General features: G+C 46.8%; 6 protein-coding genes across 6 annotated transcripts; 1 reads left to right on the forward strand and 5 right to left on the reverse strand.

Annotated features, from left to right (window-relative positions):
* Positions 1-1,532: 1,532 nt before the first annotated feature.
* Positions 1,533-3,759, forward strand: F5147DRAFT_643949 (HCO3 transporter family-domain-containing protein; the record flags this gene model as incomplete). The annotated part of the gene is made up of 8 exons (XM_041433130.1): positions 1,533-1,738; positions 1,792-1,937; positions 2,012-2,146; positions 2,203-2,660; positions 2,712-3,139; positions 3,183-3,370; positions 3,421-3,542; positions 3,599-3,759. The coding sequence occupies 8 exons, from the start codon at positions 1,533-1,535 to the stop codon at positions 3,635-3,637; spliced, it is 1,722 nt and encodes a 573-aa protein (XP_041285777.1). The 3' UTR covers positions 3,638-3,759.
* Positions 3,760-6,803: 3,044 nt separating this feature from the next.
* F5147DRAFT_536653 (uncharacterized protein) lies at positions 6,804-7,288 on the reverse strand (the record flags this gene model as incomplete). Its single annotated transcript, XM_041430163.1, has 2 exons — positions 6,804-6,959; positions 7,049-7,288. Coding segments are annotated over 2 exons (396 nt in total), but the record flags the coding sequence as incomplete, so codon positions are not given.
* A 5,307-nt stretch (positions 7,289-12,595) lies between these two features.
* F5147DRAFT_780785 (uncharacterized protein) lies at positions 12,596-14,495 on the reverse strand (the record flags this gene model as incomplete). The annotated part of the gene is made up of 7 exons (XM_041442507.1): positions 12,596-12,716; positions 12,767-13,302; positions 13,353-13,424; positions 13,519-13,650; positions 13,700-13,783; positions 13,840-13,959; positions 14,013-14,495. 7 exons carry the CDS (start codon positions 14,493-14,495, stop codon positions 12,596-12,598), a joined length of 1,548 nt encoding a protein of 515 aa, XP_041285779.1.
* A 1,130-nt stretch (positions 14,496-15,625) lies between these two features.
* On the reverse strand, positions 15,626-16,120 carry F5147DRAFT_587351 (uncharacterized protein; the record flags this gene model as incomplete). Its single annotated transcript, XM_041431985.1, has 1 exon — positions 15,626-16,120. One exon carries the CDS (start codon positions 16,118-16,120, stop codon positions 15,626-15,628), a length of 495 nt encoding a protein of 164 aa, XP_041285780.1.
* Positions 16,121-16,805: 685 nt separating this feature from the next.
* Positions 16,806-18,378, reverse strand: F5147DRAFT_748387 (uncharacterized protein; the record flags this gene model as incomplete). The annotated part of the gene is made up of 5 exons (XM_041440062.1): positions 16,806-16,829; positions 16,900-17,192; positions 17,546-17,849; positions 17,899-18,115; positions 18,173-18,378. The coding sequence occupies 5 exons, from the start codon at positions 18,376-18,378 to the stop codon at positions 16,806-16,808; spliced, it is 1,044 nt and encodes a 347-aa protein (XP_041285781.1).
* A 559-nt stretch (positions 18,379-18,937) lies between these two features.
* Positions 18,938-19,898, reverse strand: F5147DRAFT_780787 (uncharacterized protein; the record flags this gene model as incomplete). Its single annotated transcript, XM_041442508.1, has 5 exons — positions 18,938-18,961; positions 19,013-19,210; positions 19,287-19,366; positions 19,422-19,724; positions 19,790-19,898. 5 exons carry the CDS (start codon positions 19,896-19,898, stop codon positions 18,938-18,940), a joined length of 714 nt encoding a protein of 237 aa, XP_041285782.1.
* Positions 19,899-20,987: the final 1,089 nt, after the last annotated feature.

Here is a 20,987-nt window from a genome sequence, read left to right on the forward strand (position 1 = left end):
CCACCATTGTTCTACTGTGCAAGGTTTGTCCGTCCCCTCATGGTCCATATAGCTACTCGCTATCCGTGTATTCTGGCTATGGGTCCGAGTCAGCTCTCATCCGTTCTCTTCTATGATCACATCAGTCACACTGGGCAATCAAACATCGTACATAAAACAAACTCACAGGGTTGATTTTGGTGTTCAAGATATCGGTCCCAGTACTAGTGATCGTTCATTTATTCGGACCGGCGGTTTGATACAGCTGCAGGCATTCCTACGATCCACTTCATCTTGGCGGGAAGGCCAAGGAGGGTCAACAGAGGCGCAGCTGGTCCAGGTCTCGGTACAATTGCCGGATTACGTCTATAAATCCGTGGCACACGTAACACACGCTGCGTCTGGCTGCATCTCATAGTAATCCGTTGGCTCCCGATGATCCTGGCATTTCTATCGAAGACAAATGCTCGGCTGAGAAACTATTGAATACAGGGAAATGCAAAAAAGTAATTCTTCGAATTCGTGCTCCTAGACGAGATATCTGATTTACCTACGCGCAGTGGTGATTATCCGGCTTATACTCGCGAGTGTATGAAAGATCAAACGGGAATCGCGACACCTTCGCGACGGCCATTCAGACCAGTATGCTTCGAATGATATTACTCAATGCAGAGCTCAAGAGTGCTGCCGACCCTGCGGGGATTGATGATTCCGAAGCAGAAGGAGTCATCTATGTTCGCTCGACAGATACTATCGATGGCTCGTAGAACGAACCGTGCTTGACAATCAGGTACGTGGTCACCGTATAGACATTTTAGCTTGGAATGTGGAATGCAATGCATCTCATTATGCCGTATAGCATTGATACTATCACTATCTTCAAGGAGATATCTTGCCACCGTTCCGCTCGCTGCAAGGTTCCCGCCTGATTTCCCCCCGCACCGCAGTACTTTGGCTCGTCGTGATAGCGTTTTCCTCTTGGTGGTCATGAATGTCCCAGAATGTCCCGAAGTCAGATCGCTCGCAGCCCACTCGATTCCGGAATACCTTGTCGAAACCCTGACGCGCGAGTGATGGTCCTCATTCGTCCTTTGGAGTATTCAGAAAAACGTGAATTCGGATCGGTGAGCGGTTCTTTCCACACGGACATTCGACCAAGATGTCATCAAGAAGTAGGGCATCCAGTGAGACCACGTTTCGAGCATCTGAGATCCCTGTTTGATCTCGATGGAGAATGACCGCGCATACGTGCTAGGGTTGGATGCTAGGAGACTGGATAAGGTGAGAGTCAACTACAGCCAAGACCTTCCTACGCGTCCCATTTAGTTGATCGCAGATCTGGTCGTCGTGCCACGTACGTAGTAGAGTGTAATCTTCACCCTCATTTGAAAATTTTTGTTCCATTTAGTACTTCGTTTTATGTACTTAGTACTTGTGTTCGAGTACGTGTAATCCATAATTTCCCTGATTTCTCCAGTGTCCAGCAGTTCCTGTTTCTACCTTTGATACCCATAACTTTGTACAGAAACCAAATGCCTGTCAAAGTTCGGCCTATGGAAGAACAAGCAAGAGAGTCACCTGGATCGAGTACCCTTTTGCAAGATGCTGCTACAATCCGCCGAACTCCTTCATTCGTTCCTAAACTTGGGGCCGGCATCATATCAGACATCCGTGCTCGTGCTCCTTGGTACTTCAGTGACTGGACAGATGCATGGAATTATCGAGTCATTCCTGCAACCGCTCTCATTTTCTTTGCAAAGTATGTCAGTAAACTCTACCCATAGTCCGCTCTCACAGATCTCCGGCGTATAGTGTCCTACCTGGTATAGCATTTTCGCTAGACCTAATAGAGACGACGCAGCAATACACAGTTACTGAGGTCCTTATATCCTCATTCATGGCTGCGTTTGTGTTTTCTGTATTCGGCGCGCAGCCACTTACAATTGCGGGCGTCACTGGTATGCAAACACCAGCGTCTATCATGATGTGATAATGTCTCGTCGTAGACGGGCTATTCATAGAAACCATTTAGGACCAATCACAGTTTTCAACAGGACGATATATGACATCATCCACAAACAGCCTAATGCACCAAATTATCTGCAATTTGTGGGTTGGGTTTACCTTTGGGCTGCAATCATCCATTGGGTAACGGCCATTTTGAATTGTGAGTCTCCTTCCTCTTCAACGACTTCCCATTTAAAGTTGATTTTGGCTCTCAAGGGTGTAATTTTGTGAGATATGTCACTCTGTTCTCTTGCGACACATTTGGCTTCTACGTCTCCTGGGTGTACCTCCAATACGGAGTACAAGTGATCACTCGACAATTCAGTGGGGATTTCGAAGGTGCTTTGGTGGGTATTACCCTTGCCCTCCTGATGCTCGTAGCGTCATTCTTGTTCCAATGCCTTTCGGAGACCACGTTGTTCCATCGTCATATCCGTCGTTTCTTCTCGGATTATGGAATGCCCATCTCCCTTATTGCGGCTTCAAGCATGGCATACTGGGGCCGTTTCAATGCTTCTAATCCTTCCACGCTACCAGTAGGCGGTGCGTTCCAGGCTGCCAATGGAAGAGCGTGGCTTGTCAAATTCTGGGAGCTAGATGGGAAATGGGTCGGTATTGCGCTTCCCTTCGGTATAATTCTTTGGATCCTGTTCTTCTTTGATCACAATGTCTCGGTACGTCCCGCTACTTGCATACCTACTACATCCCGGCTCATTGCTCGATAGTCCCTAATAGCTCAGGGTTCGCAGTTCCCTTTGCGGAAGCCACCCGGTTTCCACTACGACTTCTTCCTTCTCGGTATCACAACATTCATAGCAGGACTCATTGGGGTGCCTGCACCCAACGGACTTATACCTCAAGCACCTATTCACACCACCTCGTTGCTCATTATGGGAAAACCTTCCAAGAAAGATATAGATGAAGAAGAACAGATCACCAAACCATCCTCGCAATCTGGCTATGATTCCAACGGTGCAGTTATAAAAATGGAAAAGTCATCTGACTATTCCGTTGGTCAGCGAGAAGCCCCTATCGCCGTCGTTGAACAACGAGTTTCCAATCTTGCCCAAGGTTCATTATGCCTTGTGTTACTTACCGGCCCGTTTCTGCATATATTGGGACTCGTCCCAAGAGGCGTGCTGGCCGGGCTATTGTAAGGTTATCCACTGTCGTTTGATTCCGCTGACTGTAGGCAGCTGGTTTATGGGTGCGGATGCACTCAAGGGTAACGGAATCACCATCAAACTCATGTACCTCATACGCGACAAGACCCTCACCTCACCTGATGACCCGCTGCGCAAAGTCAGGAAATCTCGACTATTGATGTTTGTGACTATTCAACTCGTGGCCTTCGGAGCAACATTCGTGCTTACTCAGTCCATCGGTAAATCGTTTGTCATCTATAGGTTGTGATTTTGCTTAATTTTGGAGCAGCTGCTCTCGGCTTTCCGGTCATAATTTTGCTTCTTGTCCCTCTTCGAGCCTACGTAATCCCGCGGCTCCCCTTCACGCAGGAGGAGCTTTCTATCCTCGATGGCCCCACAGCTTCGCCATTTGTGAGTTCATCGCTCTTACTCTCGCTCGAAAGCTCACTGGCATGTGCTCGACGCAGACGATGGAATCTGTTGGGGGATCTCTACACATGGCTTGAGCGTTTTCTAACTGCTCGTCCTCTAGCTATCCATTACTCTCGTGTATGATGTTGAAGTGCTATACTTGGTAATCATGGTGACATTGCCCTACATGTGTAGACAGTACGTGCAGTGTGCGTTCCTTGTATCGTCTAGATGTGCGTATAAAGTGTATCATCGTTTCGTACCGGTCAAGGCATCAGAGCAATGAAGGTGCCAACCAGTGGGGAATTGAGTGGATGGTGCATTAGTACCTGCGAAAGTGTCTAGGGTGTCTACGGGGAGAGGGGAGTTCGTGCCATGGCCAGATTAATCATACCGTACCGTGTTCAATGCAAGTATTATCTAGATATGTATCTATCTGTCTCCATAGCCAAAGGAGCGAGTTGACATCTTCAGACCTGAAATCTTCGTGTTTGCGCAGTCACCATAAGTGATGAAGGTGCTCTGGTGCGCTCCTCTTCATTAGTATCAATATGGTGTGAATTCCGCTCTCGACGCATGCCACATACATGGTCAGCATATTTGTATGGTTGCCATACACAGTTGCTTTGAATACAATGTGTTCCGAATTACTGATGGGCCTAGGGAGCCTTGACCTTGGGGTATATCCCACGATCCTTCTTGAGACGTGACTTCAGGTCGTCAGAACACCGTGATACTTATAGACTGCAGGAAGTAAGTACTTCTTATCATGAGTCTTACTGTCGCGACGCGATTCCCAGGTACAAGTGTGGGGATATCATATACTGACCTACTGAATTCGATTTGAATTCCGGTATTCTCTCATACACCAAAGCGTGAGAACAACTCTGAATACCCTCAGATGAGAAGTGCGACAATCATTTAGCCTGCTTCGCGAAACCGAAGGTGATTGTCCAGGACTCCGTGATGTTCGTGATGGACAGATCTTGAAGCATCGGGGTCGGCTAATCATTGCGTTGTGGGTTGAATATCTTACCGCCATTATTGCCATGCCGCAGCGTCGTCAATGCGGATACGACGAACCACTTGCATATAAATGTGGTGCACAAGTATTGGTAGATAAAGAACGACTGGCTTCCGTCTATCAATGTCTGACTACGGGAGATTAATTGAATCATCTTCCGTGGAATCCCATTCTCACCGCGCAACATATCTTCAAGCAGTAAAATGATTACATGCAGCCATAAAGGGCCATAGAAATGGGTGAAAAGGAGTCAGAGGACCGAGGGGCTGAGGGCGAGTCTCTATCGCCAAGGAAGACAAGCTTCAACATGACCCTCGGGGGCTATCGTGACGAGTTTAAAGATCAGTGTAGCTCTGTTAACTGCACTGTGTAGGATTGGGCGCCGCCCCATTATTGAGACCTAGGTTGCTTGCGTGGTGAGAATCGTGAGATGATGTGTCTCGTTTGGCTTGCCACTGATTTGGTCATCGAGGCGCTGCCTAATCACGGTAAGATCTACCTTGCAGCTGTTTGCCCAGTCAAATGTAAGTTTCAGTATATGCAGTGTATAGGAAGATCGAAGACAAACTTGTACAGTTCACTACCGGAATGTGTTTAGACAGAGATTCGTGGTACTTGGGGTGAGTCATGCCACATTTTTCGCGAATACCCATATGTTCCTACCTAGTATGTGATCTGGCTAGGAGAGCGTACCTGATACTGTTGGAAAGTAATCAGGCACTAACAGGTTTCATGGTAATCATATGGCACCAGGGGATGTTCCTGGTCCAAGAAAACGGTACAATGGCCCATTGCAGACAGATACGCATAGGGTATAGCACGGGTACACCCGCGGGTCGGAAGATCAACACCGTACCCGTACCCGTCAACACCGTACCCGTACAGATACGGGTACGGTATTACCCGTACTAACCCGCGGTATGGCAGCTTACCCGCGGTGTTGCATTTACCCGCGGGTACACAAACAAAAAATAGTGAAACTACGTAGAATAACCTTATCCAACGCTCTCGTCCTCTCGTTTTCTTTTCTTCAGAGACTTCATGATCTTAGTAAGGTCCTCGGGCGCTACCAGATCACAGCGGAGCCATGAGCCAAGACAGAGGAATGCACGGGTTGATGCTGGAGACAAGCGGTTTCGAGTAAAGTGCAGAAGGTGCCGGCCTTGCGAAAATACACGTTCAACTGCAGTTGAGGTAGCTATGGTGTGTGATACATAAGCTGTGATGCTAGCGAGAGCAATGGTGCACAACCTACCAGGAATACTAAGGTAATCAAGTGCCATCCGGTGCAAATTTGGATATGTCTTTTGATTATGGACCCACCATTGCAGCGGGACTTTGGTATTCTCCACTGGTTGCCGCAAATAGTTGTCAAGCTCATCTACTAGAGATGCCGCTATGCCAAGAGATATGTCACCAAAGTCATCAGCGCATTGTCGCACCTTGTCTTCTGCCAAGACATGTGCAGCTGGAGTCGAAGGTAAGACCTGGTCTTTGTAACGATCTATGTACTCTTCTCGAATGAGATTTTCGGCAGCCTCAATCCATTCATCTTCCCATTTTTGTAGTCGGAAATATTCGAGCTTCAGGCCAGGGTGGAGAACTAGCGAGACATGGGTCAGCACAAACCACCTCATATTGAAACAATTGACAACTTATGCTCACCTGTTGCGATGCGATACGTGTTTGAGTCATCAGTCATTTTCCAGTATCTATCCATTTTCTTGCGAGCAAGTTTCATCGCAGCTTGGATGGCTGGTTGGAACCCCTCTTTCGTCTCAACATTGCTCATATGGCTATCGAGTTTGTCCATTGCAGGTATGACTGCATAGACACTGGCCGAGTTGCGTGAAAAAAAGAGTGTAGCCTGCTTGTAACGCTAGTGTTGAATTGAATAAGTCCTGAAAATAACTCGATCAGAGGCTAAGTGAGCTACCTCCAGTACAGTGACAAGTTCCTCGACAACAGTCCATTCATTGTTTTCCAATCGATATTTGCGGAAATTGGGCAGTTTCTTGTCGCCAGTAATCTTCTTGATGGGCTTCCGGTACTTGACTGCAAAACGCAGCATGTCATGTGTGGAGTTCCACCGTGTGACGACGTCTCGTGGGATAAGGTTTGCTTTGAGACCGGCCTTGTTGCAGCGAGAACGCCAGATAGGGAGTGCTTTGGTAGTTGAATGGATAATTGCAAATGACAAAAGACGGATCTATACAATGAAGTATGTGATCACATACCTGCAAGAGCGTACCAATGCGTTCTTGGCACTTTTCAAATGACGCCCGAATATCACGAGAGATTGTAAAATGTGATGGCAGTTCGATATTAGGGCGTCCAGAAAGCAGGAGATCACGAAGTGCACAATCGTTGATTATATTCACAGGTCGATTATTCTCTGTGATCCACCGTACGAGATTTGCCCTAAATCCAGTGTGAATAATGTCAGATGTTATTAAGGCCCAAAAATGTCGACTTACCGAACTTCATTGCTCGTGTGCATTCGATATGTATGATGGACAGGTTGTTGTCCTTTTCGAGCAAAAGCCGAGAAAACTGATCCACTCGTGGCCTGTACTACCTTTCCACCACTGAATGCATGATCGACTGCCTCTTTGCCCCAGCAGCCATTGGCGTGGTGCCTTAGATTCGTAGTCGAGGACTTATCCTTGGAGTCCTGGAAGCGGCGGACACCCCCGGCAGGGAGTTTGCACTTGCGTGCCCCGCAAGGGAAGAAATGAACTAGACGTCCATCGAGATACTGGACAGTCACAGCGTCAAGCTTAAAAAAAGAATAGACTGCTGAACGCCAAGTTTTTTTGAGTGCGTCTGTGAGTGAAAATTAATCAAGGTCCATGCAGACACGAGCAATAAGTTCACATACTTAGATCGGCCTCATCGTCCTGTTCAGCAGCAGGAGGTGCATCATTTTCATCAATATCAATTACTTCCGGAGCAGGAGAGTGCAACTCGGAGGGGGTTGCTTCGACCTGTGGAATGATAAGCTTAACACGTTTTGCAACATTGTCTGCCGCTATGGACTGCGGACTCGATGATGATACATCTGAAGTTTCTGAACGTGTAGACTCGGCGATCGAGGCCGTCTGATTGACCATAATGATGGAGTGAATGGAGGGAGTATTGAGAAATGTAGAGTTAAAGTGATGTATATCGAAGCAGACAGGCGGGACCTAGACAAAGGTGCGAATATCTCAGTATTCGCATTGAAGACTCTCTACTAACAAATTCTATACCTAGATTATAAGGTGCGTGCGTCAGGTACTGTGATATAAGATAAAATGGACTGAAACATTAGAGGGTGCGAGCCGACGTCGACAGGTCGCTCACCGTGCCCGTTTTGGATGCGCATCTCCCCTTGTGCCTGTTCTTCGGCCGTCCCGTCCTTTCCACTCTCGGTTCTATCGGAGACACCCGTAAACATACCCGTATACCGTGCTAACGGGTACGGTATGACCACGGGTACCACATCTCGACACCGTACCCGTACCCGCCATACCCGTGACCCCCATACCCGCGGTGTGGCCCATACCCGTGCTATACCCTAGATACGCACTACTAGATGCCATAGCATGACTCACACAAATACATGGTCCTCGCGATAGCGTCTTCGTCAAGCCGGCGAACGTAACATAGTGTCGCGCAGGGCCGCAGTGGTTAAGGAGATCCATTTCTTAAAGATCATTTTGAAATTCGACTCCTGCTGGGCCGAAAATCAGCCTCTGCTGATTCGAGAGTTTGCGAATTTGAGGAAAGTGTTCGAAGGTGACGTAAGGAGTACGTGTGAATGTTTTGTGGAGTTACAGCTGATTCCATCACTACTATGCGGAGTTCGGAGACGCTCAGATAAGGACCCCGTAACCATATCGTAAGGCCGCAGACGCGCCAGTTCCCGACTTCTCCGACCGTTGCAAACACGTGCCGTACCTACTACCTACCATCCACACATTCGCCCAAGATGAGTTATCGGTCTTACAGATCAATTCAGACAGCCGCAGACCACATCTGAGACCTCCCCCAAGCAAGGCTGTGTGATTGAGAGTCTTCCGCGAGACACCCTGAATTCGATCGATCAAGCGTTTCACCCAAGCCATCGACCAGCTACTGCCGTAGGACCCGCCATTCATAAGCAATGGTCGCATCGCACCCACTCCTCTAATTCATGTCCCAAATCCGCCTGAACTCGACATGACCACCATCCTTAGTATCGTCATGCGCGCCACACTGTTCGAAGTTGCTGAGCAGCACTTTTGGCAAGGCGGTGTAGAGACTCATGCCTCTCATTGTGCAATATGGCAGTTTTCACTGGGGAGTACATGGCACGAACTTGTAGCATCACTCTGTGTGCTACCTGCAGCTATCTCTATATGAGGCGCAGCTTTCCCGCGCAACGCGCGCCATGCGTGCGTACCTTTCCCGCGCTTCACGATGTATATGCGCGCGCGCTTTCCCGCGCTGTAGCACCCTATAGCGCCAGCCATCCAGAAGCATCCATCCACTGTCCACCAAGTTCCCTAGTGCGTATATTTCCATTTCTCACATTTGCATATCGTTCCATCTTTATTTTTATCATGGACCCTTACTTACATATATCTTTACATACCTTACTTGGTAGCGCTTAGGCGCCATACTTAAGCGCCAGCAGTACATACATACTTACAAACTTACTCTCCCACCAGAACGACAGAGGACTTACTGGTTACTACCCACTATTTACCTAGCAGAACATAGTAGAAATCTATTTGTTTACACCTCGCATCTCTCTTCTCTTGTCTTACATCATATCATCACTTAAGCAAACTCACTCTTACTCTCTCTCGTATCTGTATACACGCGCACGCTTTCCTGTGCTTCGCGCCATACACGCGCGCATTCCCGCGCCATGCGCGCACCTGCGCTTTCTCGCGCTTCGCATTGGCCAACCAGTAGCGCTTTCAGCGCATACCTCTAGATCCTTGCTGCACTCGCTTCCCCTTTAGGGTCGAACGCACTTGTCATCTCAAGTATAGCAGACTAGGCAACGCGCGACCTTACAACATTTATAGATACAACCAGGAGCATTGTTCGTGCCTCGCTGTATTGTTGAACCTTCAGCGGCTTCATATTGGGTATGCCACACAACTCCCTTTGGTTTCTCTTCTGCTTAAGGGACCATAACAATTTCTCGGCAGCATGGCAGACCCGCACGTTATTTTGCCATCCCGTGCACCACAATCTGCCACCGTGCCTTGCAGAGATGAGTGCACAGGTTTCAACGCATCACAGTCATCGACTGCGAGATGCTCGTCAGTCCCGATGTGAATGCTTACCGCGGTGCTCTCAAATTGAGACAAAGATAATGAGACAGACATGTCACGCTGCATAATCACAACTGCAACGCCATCAAATGAAACACATCTTGTAAACATCAGGGTACATGAGAAACAGAAGCGACGATGAGACACAAGACATTGCAACAGCCATTCACAAAATGCTTCAGCAGATGCAAAAACCGCAGGATGATAGTGAGGATAGTTGCATATAATGTGATCGGCGGAGGGGGCAAAGCCCCTCATCCAACATGCGAGGAACGCACGAAGGCGCCTTCACCAGGAACATACTCCTGTACAACAAGTGAGCTCGATATTTCCAACACATGCCAGACCAGCAAGATGGAAAGTGAGTGAAGGAAGAAACTCAACTGACTTAGCAACAACGAGGGCACTGGCGGCCAGCGAGAGACAAGAGATCAAGATAGGTTGAAGACGCTGAGGGCAAGCATGCGTGTCAGTGGAGGTCTGGGCAAGCGTAAAAACTGACAGGCGAGAACAGAGGTGAAACCAAGGAATGAGACAGCACGGGAGAGCGTATTGGACCCACCGACGAAAGGAAAGGGAGGTGCAGAGAGGCTCCCCGTTCTTAAACGATCGCGAGCGGGTTTCACATGTGAAAAGACAAGGTTGCGAATGTGTTTCAGATATAGTGTGTCAACAACTCGTTATGCATGGTAATGAGGTAGACGGGAGACATGATTAGGCCAATGCGAGCTCCACCTATTTACACCGTTCGCCACCCGGCACACCAAAGGCAGTTGCTAAGTGAGGAGGGCAGAGCTACAAGCATCGTCCGATGACCACAACAGTGGATGTAAGAAATGTAGGTGCCCTGGACGTTGCTGAAGTAATCGCTGACATAAGAAATTCCCGCAATCGATTTTGTAGAGGATTAGGCATATCCTTCCTACAGAACCCTCCTTTAGAAGTCGGGAATTACAGCTGTTTTAATATATGATGGCAATGGTGTCGTTTTTTTTTGTAAATTACATGAAACACAATTTAGTAGTGAATTGCCTCTGCCACATCATGGTGTTCCACAAGATCAGCAACAATGTCAAATGAGCAGCCATCCATCTTTATGAGCACAACTTACTGAACGTCCAGGACATTCTTGACTGCTGTGGATTCTCACTAGGGGTCAGCATTGCCCACCGGATACCTTGCAGAGCCAATTTTTTCCTCTTACATAAGTTGCTCCAAAAGTTTTTTTCTGCATTTATCTGAGGTATCATGTATTAGTTGCTATCTTTTCACCCGATGTACACCACCAACTGCCGAAAACCTCGGGTAGATCCAAAAAAGTGTTAGGGTGTGGTAAGCCTTACAGCAGTATTGATTATATAGTTTTCGCACTATATATTTCGAAGCAATTTAGTAATTGTCTGAGCAACCAAGTGGGTGCAGGATTGACGAGACCAGCATCCGGTAACCTGAGCATATAATAGAGAGACCGAGGGTACATTGACGACCAGGGCTGTTGTCCACATCACGTTGCCATGTTCTTATAATATTTCGAACATACATCCCAGAAACATCTCATGCCACGGTGAAGGTTCAATGATACAGCAAGGCACGAACAGTGCTCCTGACTGTATCTATAATTGTTGTAAGGTCGTGCGTTGCCTAGTCTGCTATACTTGAGACGACAAGTGTGTTCGACCCTAAAGGGGAAGCGAGTGCAGCAAGGATCTAGAGGTATGCGCTGAAAGCGCTACTGGTTGGCCAATGCGAAGCGCGGGAAAGCGCAGGTACGCGCGAGGCGCGGGAATGCGTGCGCGTGTATGCGGAAACAAGAGAGAGTAAGAGTGAGTTTGCTTAGGTGATGATATGATGTAAGACAAGAGAAGGGAGATGCAAGGTGTAAACAAATAGATTTCTACTATGTTCTGCTAGGTAAATAGTGGGTAGTAACCAGTAAGTCCTCTGTCGTTCTGGTGGGAGAGTAAGTGAGTAAGTAAGTATGTACTGCTGGCGCTTAAGTATGGCGCCTAAGCGCTGTCATGCGGAGCCGAAGCGCTACCAAGTAAGGTATGTAAAGATATATGTAAGTAAGGGTCCATGATAAAAATAAAGATGGAACGATATGCAAATGTGAGAAATGGAAATATACGCACTAGGGAACTTGGTGGACAGTGGATGGATGCTTCTGGATGGCTGGCGCTATAGGGTGCTACAGCGCGGGAAAGCGCGCGCGCATATACATCGTGAAGCGCGGGAAAGGTACGCACGCATGGCGCGCGTTGCGCGGGAAAGCTGCGCCTCATATAGAGATAGCTGCAGGTAGCACACAGAGTGATGCTACAAGTTCGTGCCATGTACTCCCCAGTGAAAACTGCCATATTGCACAATGAGAGGCATGAGTCTCTACAACGGCTCGAACAGATATCAAGTTCAGTATGTTCAGTGTAGGTTTAATTGATACCTCAGCCAGATATCACGCTTCATAGGTTAGAGCACCCGCTCGATAGGTAGGTGTCATACCATCATCACATACCACAATCATGTTGTTAATATGTAATTGGACGGTGAAAGCATGAAATGAAGCCATGAAATGTTCGTATTGCTGGTGTACTATTAGATACAAGCAAAATTAATGCATACTAAATGAGTGATACTAAATGAGCGATATGTGTCCAGTAAGCACTACCAGAAAGCAAGAATGAGTGGAAACAAGTGAGCCGTTGAAAAATTTAAATTTCTCATAAGAGCTTGTTCTGGATGGTAGTCTGCCACTGGGGACTAGTGGTGCTGAGGAGCTTCGGAACGACTCTCTTTCCGGGAAATTCAGTGAGGTCTAGTTGAAAATATTCCACAAGGATACTTTGTAACAATCAGCGAGGAGGAGGAAGGCAAATTAATGGGAAACATACTCGCGAAATGTGTGTTCATATGTCAGAGAACTGTTTGGTCCCTGCTCACTGACCTGGGTCTTTGCTAGCTTGCAAATGCCATTGAGAGAGTCATCTATGAATTTCCAGAACTTGGATGAAGAGTAAATGGCATGGCGTCCTTTGCCTTTGAATCCTGAGCTTCCCTCACTGACAGCTGGTAGATCTTCTTTGTCCTGGTACTCGTCCTCTGCTCCTTCGTCCCTGGCATTCTTGTCCTTGTCATCTTGATGGCTGCTACCATTGCCACTATTGTCAGTATTCTCTGTATCATGCATCAGCTGATCTTCATCTAAGTAGCCTTCGATGTCAGCAACAGGAGCATCAGGCTCAATGTCTTGATTGATGTCGCCATGCATCCTGCGTTTGATAGCATCAATATCAATTCTGAGTTTCTGGTTGATTGTGACACAGAGGTCTTTGTGAAGTGACGAAATGAGTGAGTTGGAAAAAAGAGCATTGAGGGGTACAATCTTGTAGTCATCCACACAGATAAGGAAAATGTGCAAGCAGCGCCGCTAGACTACATGGTATGAACCTCCTGTTGTCAAATAGAGCAAGGGCATACCAAAAATGCGAACCTATTCCAGTGCATGGAATCGACCTCAATGCCACAGTAATGAGCGAGAGATTTTGCGGTCTCCATGATGCTCAATCATTTGAAAATTGACGTTGTCAGCTAAGCAAGTGTATATCATAAAGTGTTTGCATAGCAGTAGCAAAACTTGACAAACCTTAGCCTTTATGTTGCCGCGGATTGAGCAAAGCAAGTCGCTGACCAGTTTTGACAGTTGCGCGTTAAGTTCCACATCTTCCAACATTGCCGCAGGGATTTTGAATACATCGTGGTGCTCCCTGATGAAGTCCTGTTGAGTTTCAGCATTCAACTAATACAGCGATCAACTTAGAGAATACCATGATGTGACAATGCGCATCAGTGACATATGCAGTGATATTGGGTGACAGCATGCACGCAGTGAGACGGTTCTGGATTCCAGACTGTGTTTTGTTTGATCAGTGTATACTGCCAAACTTTGGGGATAGATACAGTATACCTTGAAGTCCTTAGAATCTAGCAGTTCTTTCAACTGAGTGAGCTCCACATTCTGGGTATCATCATTCCGCCTCAACAAGGTGGCCTTGATGTCAATGAGCATGTAGTATATCCCTCCAGTCTGCAGGCAGGTAGCTGTATCAAAGAGTTGTGAAGCACTAAAGGAAAACTTACGTCAATAAATTCATGAAGTTCCTCCTCCGAGATACCTAAATCTCCAGCGACCTTCAATGCATAAACTTTCAGTCTCTTTGTGTGCACAGGTGTAAGGACAGTTGGGTCGCCATGACTAGGACTTGAATCAGCTCGGTGGCGGCATACACCTGCAATAATAGGTTCGTCGAGTGATTCATCAGACATTGCAGATTGTAAATTGTCGTGAGGGCGAGATGCACTAACAGCAGTCTGTGACTGAGAACCTGTACAATTGCTGGGTGATCTAGATGTGTGGGCAAGTCCTAAGGGTGAGCGTGCATGTCCTATACTGCCTGCTCTTGCAGAAGGAGGTTGAGATCCACTACGAGCACTTTGAATGGAAGCTGAATGATTCCTGCCTCTGAGACCTCTGGCAGCATCCGGCATTAATAGACCAAGACTTGTTGGGCCTTTGGTCTGTGGAGCGCCTTGAGTGCACACAGGAAAGCGCTGGAGTAACATCCTGAAAGCTAAGTAAAGGGTGAATGTGAGAGAATGAGTCCGGCTCTGAGACCTGAGTGGGTGTTCTGCATGAACACCAACAGAAAATAAAGCTTATTAAGGACACACTTAAGCGCTAAGCATTTGTGTGTTTCACATGAGGCTTGATTTGGATCACAAAAATGCATTGAATGGGAGCACATAAATTAAAGACTGTATGCTATATGTAAAGTAGAGGTCTTATTTGAACGTGTCGTCGCGAAGCGTGATTCATGTCAGAACTGCGCATATACAGTCAGACTAATATGTAGTGCACCCTGAAAAACAGGTGAGCAGTGGGTTTCTGGAATAACGGTAGCTTGATCCCAGCGAGATTTCTTAGGTGTCTCACTGGCAGCTGCACTTTGACTAAAGTCATGTTCCAGCAGGAACAAGAGCCTGAGCGACGGAGTAGAGCGTTATGTAGCATAAGGTGTGGGTGAGAAGGGGGCGATAGAGGATGGATGGGGGTAGTAATGCTGGGGTGGTTGAGGCCTGGGGTGACTAGGTCCTGCCAGTGGGAATGTATTAGGCGGTAACATATGGTGAAAATGAGGTATGGGCGGTGGATGTGAAAATGTTTGATGGCCTGGATGCCAGGTAATTGGAGCTGATGGGAATGAAGGAACATGTAATTGGGGTGGAGGCAAGTGTGATTGAGCGGCAGGAAGGTGGGGTTGAAGCGGAAGGTAATATGACATCTGTGGAGAAATGCATGGTTGGTCTGAGTGTGAAACTTGAATCATGGATGAGTGAGGTGGTGGGATATATGATTGAGGCACAGGATGGTGCGAAAACTGAGGAGGAATATATGTTGGCTGGGCTGAGGAAGGTCCCGCTTGCAGCGCAAAATGTTGCTGATCCACAGCAGCAGCATATGGTGCATTTCCCCGCAGAGGTGATGCTGGTCCAGGAGGGGGAGCAACTGCTTGACTAGTGTGTGACGGGGCAGTCTTCTTTTTTCCTCACACACTGGAACTGCTGACCTTCGCCTTTGGTTTGGCACCAGTCTTCATGGCGGGAGCACGATCAAAGACTGCATGGGGCACTGGGACATTGTCAATGTGACCACCCTCTCCTTGTTGAGGTACATCTCCGGACTTTTTGGCTGCTCACTTCTCCCGCATTTGCCATACTGCCAATGCTTGAACTTCGGCCACATTGGTGACTCTCAGCGGCGTCTTGTGAAGGGTATCAGGTGTAACAAGACGTATGTAGTCATAGTTATGAATAGAGTATGCGTTAAGGATGTAGTGTGGTGTCGGCTTGTGTTGAACGATGCACCTTGAGCGAGATGTTAGGGTCTGTTCTTGATATACAGGTTGCTGACCAGTGTTGGTGCAACCTGAATCAATGCAGTTATGCTGGATATTGACGGAACACAATATCCTGCAAGATGACACCCATAAGATGTGAAGCCGACTTGGAAGACAATGATAACTTATGGCAGCAGACAAAAATACTTCGTTATTAGTAAGATCTAGACATGGAAGATGAAGAGATGGGTGCAATGTCTCTGTAAAGGAAAAGCACTGGAGAGCAACATGTTCTACCTTTAGGTGGTCGCTGGACAATATGAGAATTTCCCGGATACGTCCAATGTACATCTGAAAATATTGTCAGATATCTATCTTGAAAGTTCAAGAAAACAACCTGCCTTTCCATCTGCTGGCTGTCAAACAATAGCTTCATTGTTGAGGTACATGTTTTCTCCTGTACTTGTCACAACACATTTACCTTGGTAGTACTCAATGCATGGGTCGCGTGGAGCAGTTCCAGGAATATTCGCACAATGTGTATCCTTCCAGGGAACTGCGTCCTTCCAGACTGTCTTTCCGGACTTTCCAGTCACTGTTTCAACTTTTCCTGACCCTATATGCAAATGAGTCATGAAACAATGAAATGTATGGCGTTGCTTACCTGATATTGGAACACTGTGACCGAAGTTCGATAACCCCAGTAGCCGTGCTTGTTTGGGGTGCTCATCAAGATAACTTAGGACTTGGATGCCTGCGCAAACCCATTTCTTGATCTCGCCATTGTACCAGTAGCCACCTGTCACAACATGCTTGATAACATCCTGGTGAGCAAACACTTTGCAGGTGTCTCAGCTCGGTGCTTGGCAATTGCTATACATGCAAGATAGGCGGAAAACATGGTTGAAAGACTCGTATCACTCTGTCAAGAAGATGATTGCTGGCCCAAAATGTCGAATGTAGGCCGGGAGATGGACGAGAAAATGGAATTTAGGTTTTCTAATTAGGATGCTCGGTGCACACTGTGCCATCACATTCAGATTTTTTGTGTTAACTTTGCCTATCAAAAAGATGATTAGAAAGAGCAGGTACATGATATAAGGACTCATGAGATAAGTTTCAGTGTTTACCATCTTCATGTGGCAGACGAGGACAACAAGTTCGCCCATAACTGTCCAACCATCGAGGACCATCAGTGGGACAAGGTTGTAAATGAGGAATGGCATTACTTGCGCCAGACTCTTGAAATGCTTGCTGATCAAGCTGCCTTTGTAGTGGCAGATGTAGTCGGCATTGAGGCAAGGAGAATTTAGCGCATCCTTATTGACGGTCTCAAGGCGGTTCTGGAAGAGATGCAGGAGCTTAGATTTCTCGAGGAGAAACACTGTCTGCCCCCAGAAGTATTTAACGATGCCAAGCAGTACTGTATGGAGAATTTCAGTCGGTGAAGGTACAACAATTCAGATGGTGAGTCTGAACAATGTTGGGTCTTGCAGAACCTAGCTGCTATTCGACCCTAAAGGGTTTCTGGACCAGGCTCAAGGCTCAGAGAAGAGGAAATATGATAGAAACTTGCTGAATACTCAGACTCATAGTAGAACTGGTGAAAAGGTAACTTGATTATGTAAGCTACAAAAGTGCAAACATAACACTAAGGTAAAAACAGTCTCTGCAAGCCCAGCCAGAAATGAATCCCTACATCGGCATATCCATGTGAACATTGAATGCTGTTGTGAACATGAATGCAAGATCTACATCATTTTCAAAAAGACTTACCATGCATTCTCAGTAAGGGATTGATAGCATCATCGAGCCTTCTGCCTTGCAAGAGCTGCTCAAACTCTTTCTCGAGCGCGATCCTGACTTCGTTTTCAGGTAGTGCCAGAGAACCTGCTATGCGTTTCCTGAGTTTTTTGCCAAGCTCCAGCAGTGTGTTGAGAATGGAGGCTGAAGCCATATCACAAATACCAGTCGACGACATAGAATTCTTCACCTTCTCCGAGGCACCTGAAAGTATTGCAGTCTCGAATTGCTGTCGGATCACATTCGAAGTCTCCTCCGGCATTCGGGTATTGCCTGACTACAAACGCAAAATCAGCAATTGTAAAATGCGAAACAGACTTACAAACATTGAATATGCTGTTATATCCAGCCTCGGATTCTTTATATTCCTTCATGCCACCAACCTCGCACGTCCTGCAATAATAATTACAATTCAGCCCTGCATGGCTGCACTCTTCGGCCTGCATGGGATTGTCACCAGTGACGAACAATGCATATGGAATAAGCATCACTTCTTGATTGTCCTTGCAGTCCCACACAACAATGCCAGATTCAGCTGCAACACTATGAATCACGACTACTGACTGAGTATAAGCTAGATGACAAAAAGGATGCATGTACCAGATAGACTCTTTCATTGCTCGCATGAGTTCCATTGGTGCAGTGTGAGGTGATGATGTGACAAATCGTACAAAAAACTCTTTCTCGAGCATCTCACACGGCAAGTTGGCATTGGATATATAAATGGCGTGATGCTTATTCCACTGCTTTAACACATTGCCCGACACGTCGTCCATGAAAATAATGAGTGGGATGGCATATACCATTCGACCATTGGACTTCTCGCGCAACAGATTGGGTGTAAGCGATGCAAATTTAGCTGAAGAAGCTGTTTTGTGATTAAGTCCCGCAGTCACCACCGGTACAGTTGAGATAGAACATACCTGTGAGGCCACATTCAAACTCACCAGATGTTGCAGCAATATCTTTGAATGATCGCACAAACACCGAAGTAGGTAGAATCTCTTGTTCATCGTTGACAATGAATCCAGCCTAATTTACGTGCCAGTGATCAGCACAAAGTCATAAGTTTAGTATCAAATAACATATGTTGGTCTGTTGAACAGCTTGACCAAGGGCATACTGAATTTTCGCATTTGACTGAGCTCCAGGTTCAACTTCATTAGCGGAAGGACACGATCCAAGAAAGAAGCACTCTGGGATAAAGTATGCCTTAGATGATTCTTGCAGTAGCTCATTGACAAAATATATCGTGCCATCAACCTGAACTGCTGGCGGTGATGGGAGATCAAGTAGCATCTTCGTGCCATTAAACACCTGTGACATTCCATCACCTCCATCTTCAGGGTAATCTTGCATCGTGAATCATGTGAGCGGGTTTGCATAGTCCTGAGATATTGTGTCAGTATCATATACACCTAGGTAACATAGCAGACAAACCCTAGCAATTGATTCTGCAATATTGTTGATGTCCCCCGAGCGAGCCAAGACCTTCTTGGTTGGATCACCAATGAGACGGTCGATGTGTTTCTGGACTTTCTTGACAGCGCCAAATGAGGGAACATCCCGAGCACTGAGCTCTCTAGCCCAATTGATGATGGCCTTTTTCTGTCCATCAGAAAATGGGTGGCGGGAGAACTAAAAAGAAGCGACATGATAAAGTTCTTGATGCTATGAGCATCGAGTTTGCAACTCATATGGAGAAAAAACTCACTGCTTTGGACGTCCATGGGTATGTTGGACTATCTTGAGAGGCAATAACATCGGAGCCTGTTGTATCGTACTTGCCATCATCTGTGAACTTCGTTAAGTGCATTGTTATAGAGCACGGATCAAATATCACACTCACCAGGAACTTCAATGCTGAAATCAGGCGTACAATCGTCGAAGAGCTCACGCTTGTCATTTATGGGGGCGAGAGGTGTTGAAAAAGGAATTTCCCCACAGGTAAGACTTGCTTGGAGCTTGGCAAATAGGTCCAGATGCACTCTGTCGAACTCAGGTGTCCGATCACCTGCGATATGATTCAAAAGCTCAGATAGTGGGACCTCCATGTCTACATCAGGCATGTCTGCATCCATGTATGGGTTGTTGGAATCGTGGGGAGACACAGTGGGTTTGGTGTTTGTTGAGGCGAAGATGGGGGCCCCGGCTTTCTTAGGTCGTGAATTCTCAAGTTGTGGTATGGGAGCAGTGGCCTATTGTTTCTTGACAAACCTTTCAGAGAACCATTGATACATGCTCTGGGCAATGTGCTTTTTGACATGTCGGATGGCCATTGTGCGCAAGACACCTGCTTTGTGAGGGCACACCATGCAAACGACATGTTTGCCCCCATCCTCACAATATTGTATGACTGTAAATAAAAAGCGGTGAAATATAAACAACCATTTAAATAACAGAGCAATGAAAACATACTATCACCGTCAACAAATTTATTGTTTATGATGGGATGTGCAGGGCAAGTCGATTCAAGTGGCTGGAGGGTTGATTGAGGCTTTGGCAGTAGTACCTATCAAGTACTGTAAAAAACAATGATACTGTGAGCACTTCTATAGTAGTAGGAGCGAGGAAAGATGGAGGGAAATGAAGTTTTTCATACGAGGCGGCAAATTTTTCATAAGATGAGTCATTTGCAGTGAAAAGAAAGGGTAAAATGGGAGGGAAGTGAAATGACTCACCAGTTATCAGTAACATCATACAGAACAATGATACCATGAGCACCTCTATAGTATGAGGACGTTATGGTGTGGAAGGATAAAGTTTTTCATACAAGGCTGTGAATTTTTCGTCAGATGAGTCGTTCATAGGGAAAGGAAGGTGAAATGGGAGGAAAGTGAAATGACTTGCCTGTTATCAGTCACGTCATACACAACAATGATACTGTGAGCATCTCTATAACAGGAGGATGTTATGGTGCAGAACCACCCCTGGTTGTGATTTGCAAATTAGCTCTGCTTCAATAATAAAAATTATGGGACTCACAAATGGGATGAGTCAATGGCTTGCAGGAGTCTGAGGACGATGATATCACAGAATGACTTGAAGTTGTTGAGCTGACTTGGTCACGTGCTTTGCAATATTGATTCTGAACGACAAGTCCAAAGTCTCACGATGGCTCACTTTCTCAGACTTCAGGCTCCAATGTTTCACCATGGATCTGGTGTAGAGACTCGCGCCTCTCAATGCGGAATATACGGCCCTATTACCCACATAATTCCCTACATGTTCCAGCTCTTATCCGAAGGATCAGTCATACGCGCTCTCACGCGCGCGCCCTATGTACGTGCCTCGTTCGCGCGCCTTACACGCACTCGCGCGTTTCGCGCGCGCTCGTGCGCCTCCCCTTAGGCCTTCGTACCCTTGTCCGTCTGTCCGTCCTATGTCCTCGCTGATTTACTGGTGCGTTATTCTT

The sequence above is a fragment of the Suillus discolor genome (genome assembly GCF_016758755.1).
Source record: "Suillus discolor strain FC423 chromosome Unknown F5147scaffold_115, whole genome shotgun sequence".
In the NCBI taxonomy this organism is placed as follows: Eukaryota; Fungi; Basidiomycota; class Agaricomycetes; order Boletales; family Suillaceae; genus Suillus; species Suillus discolor.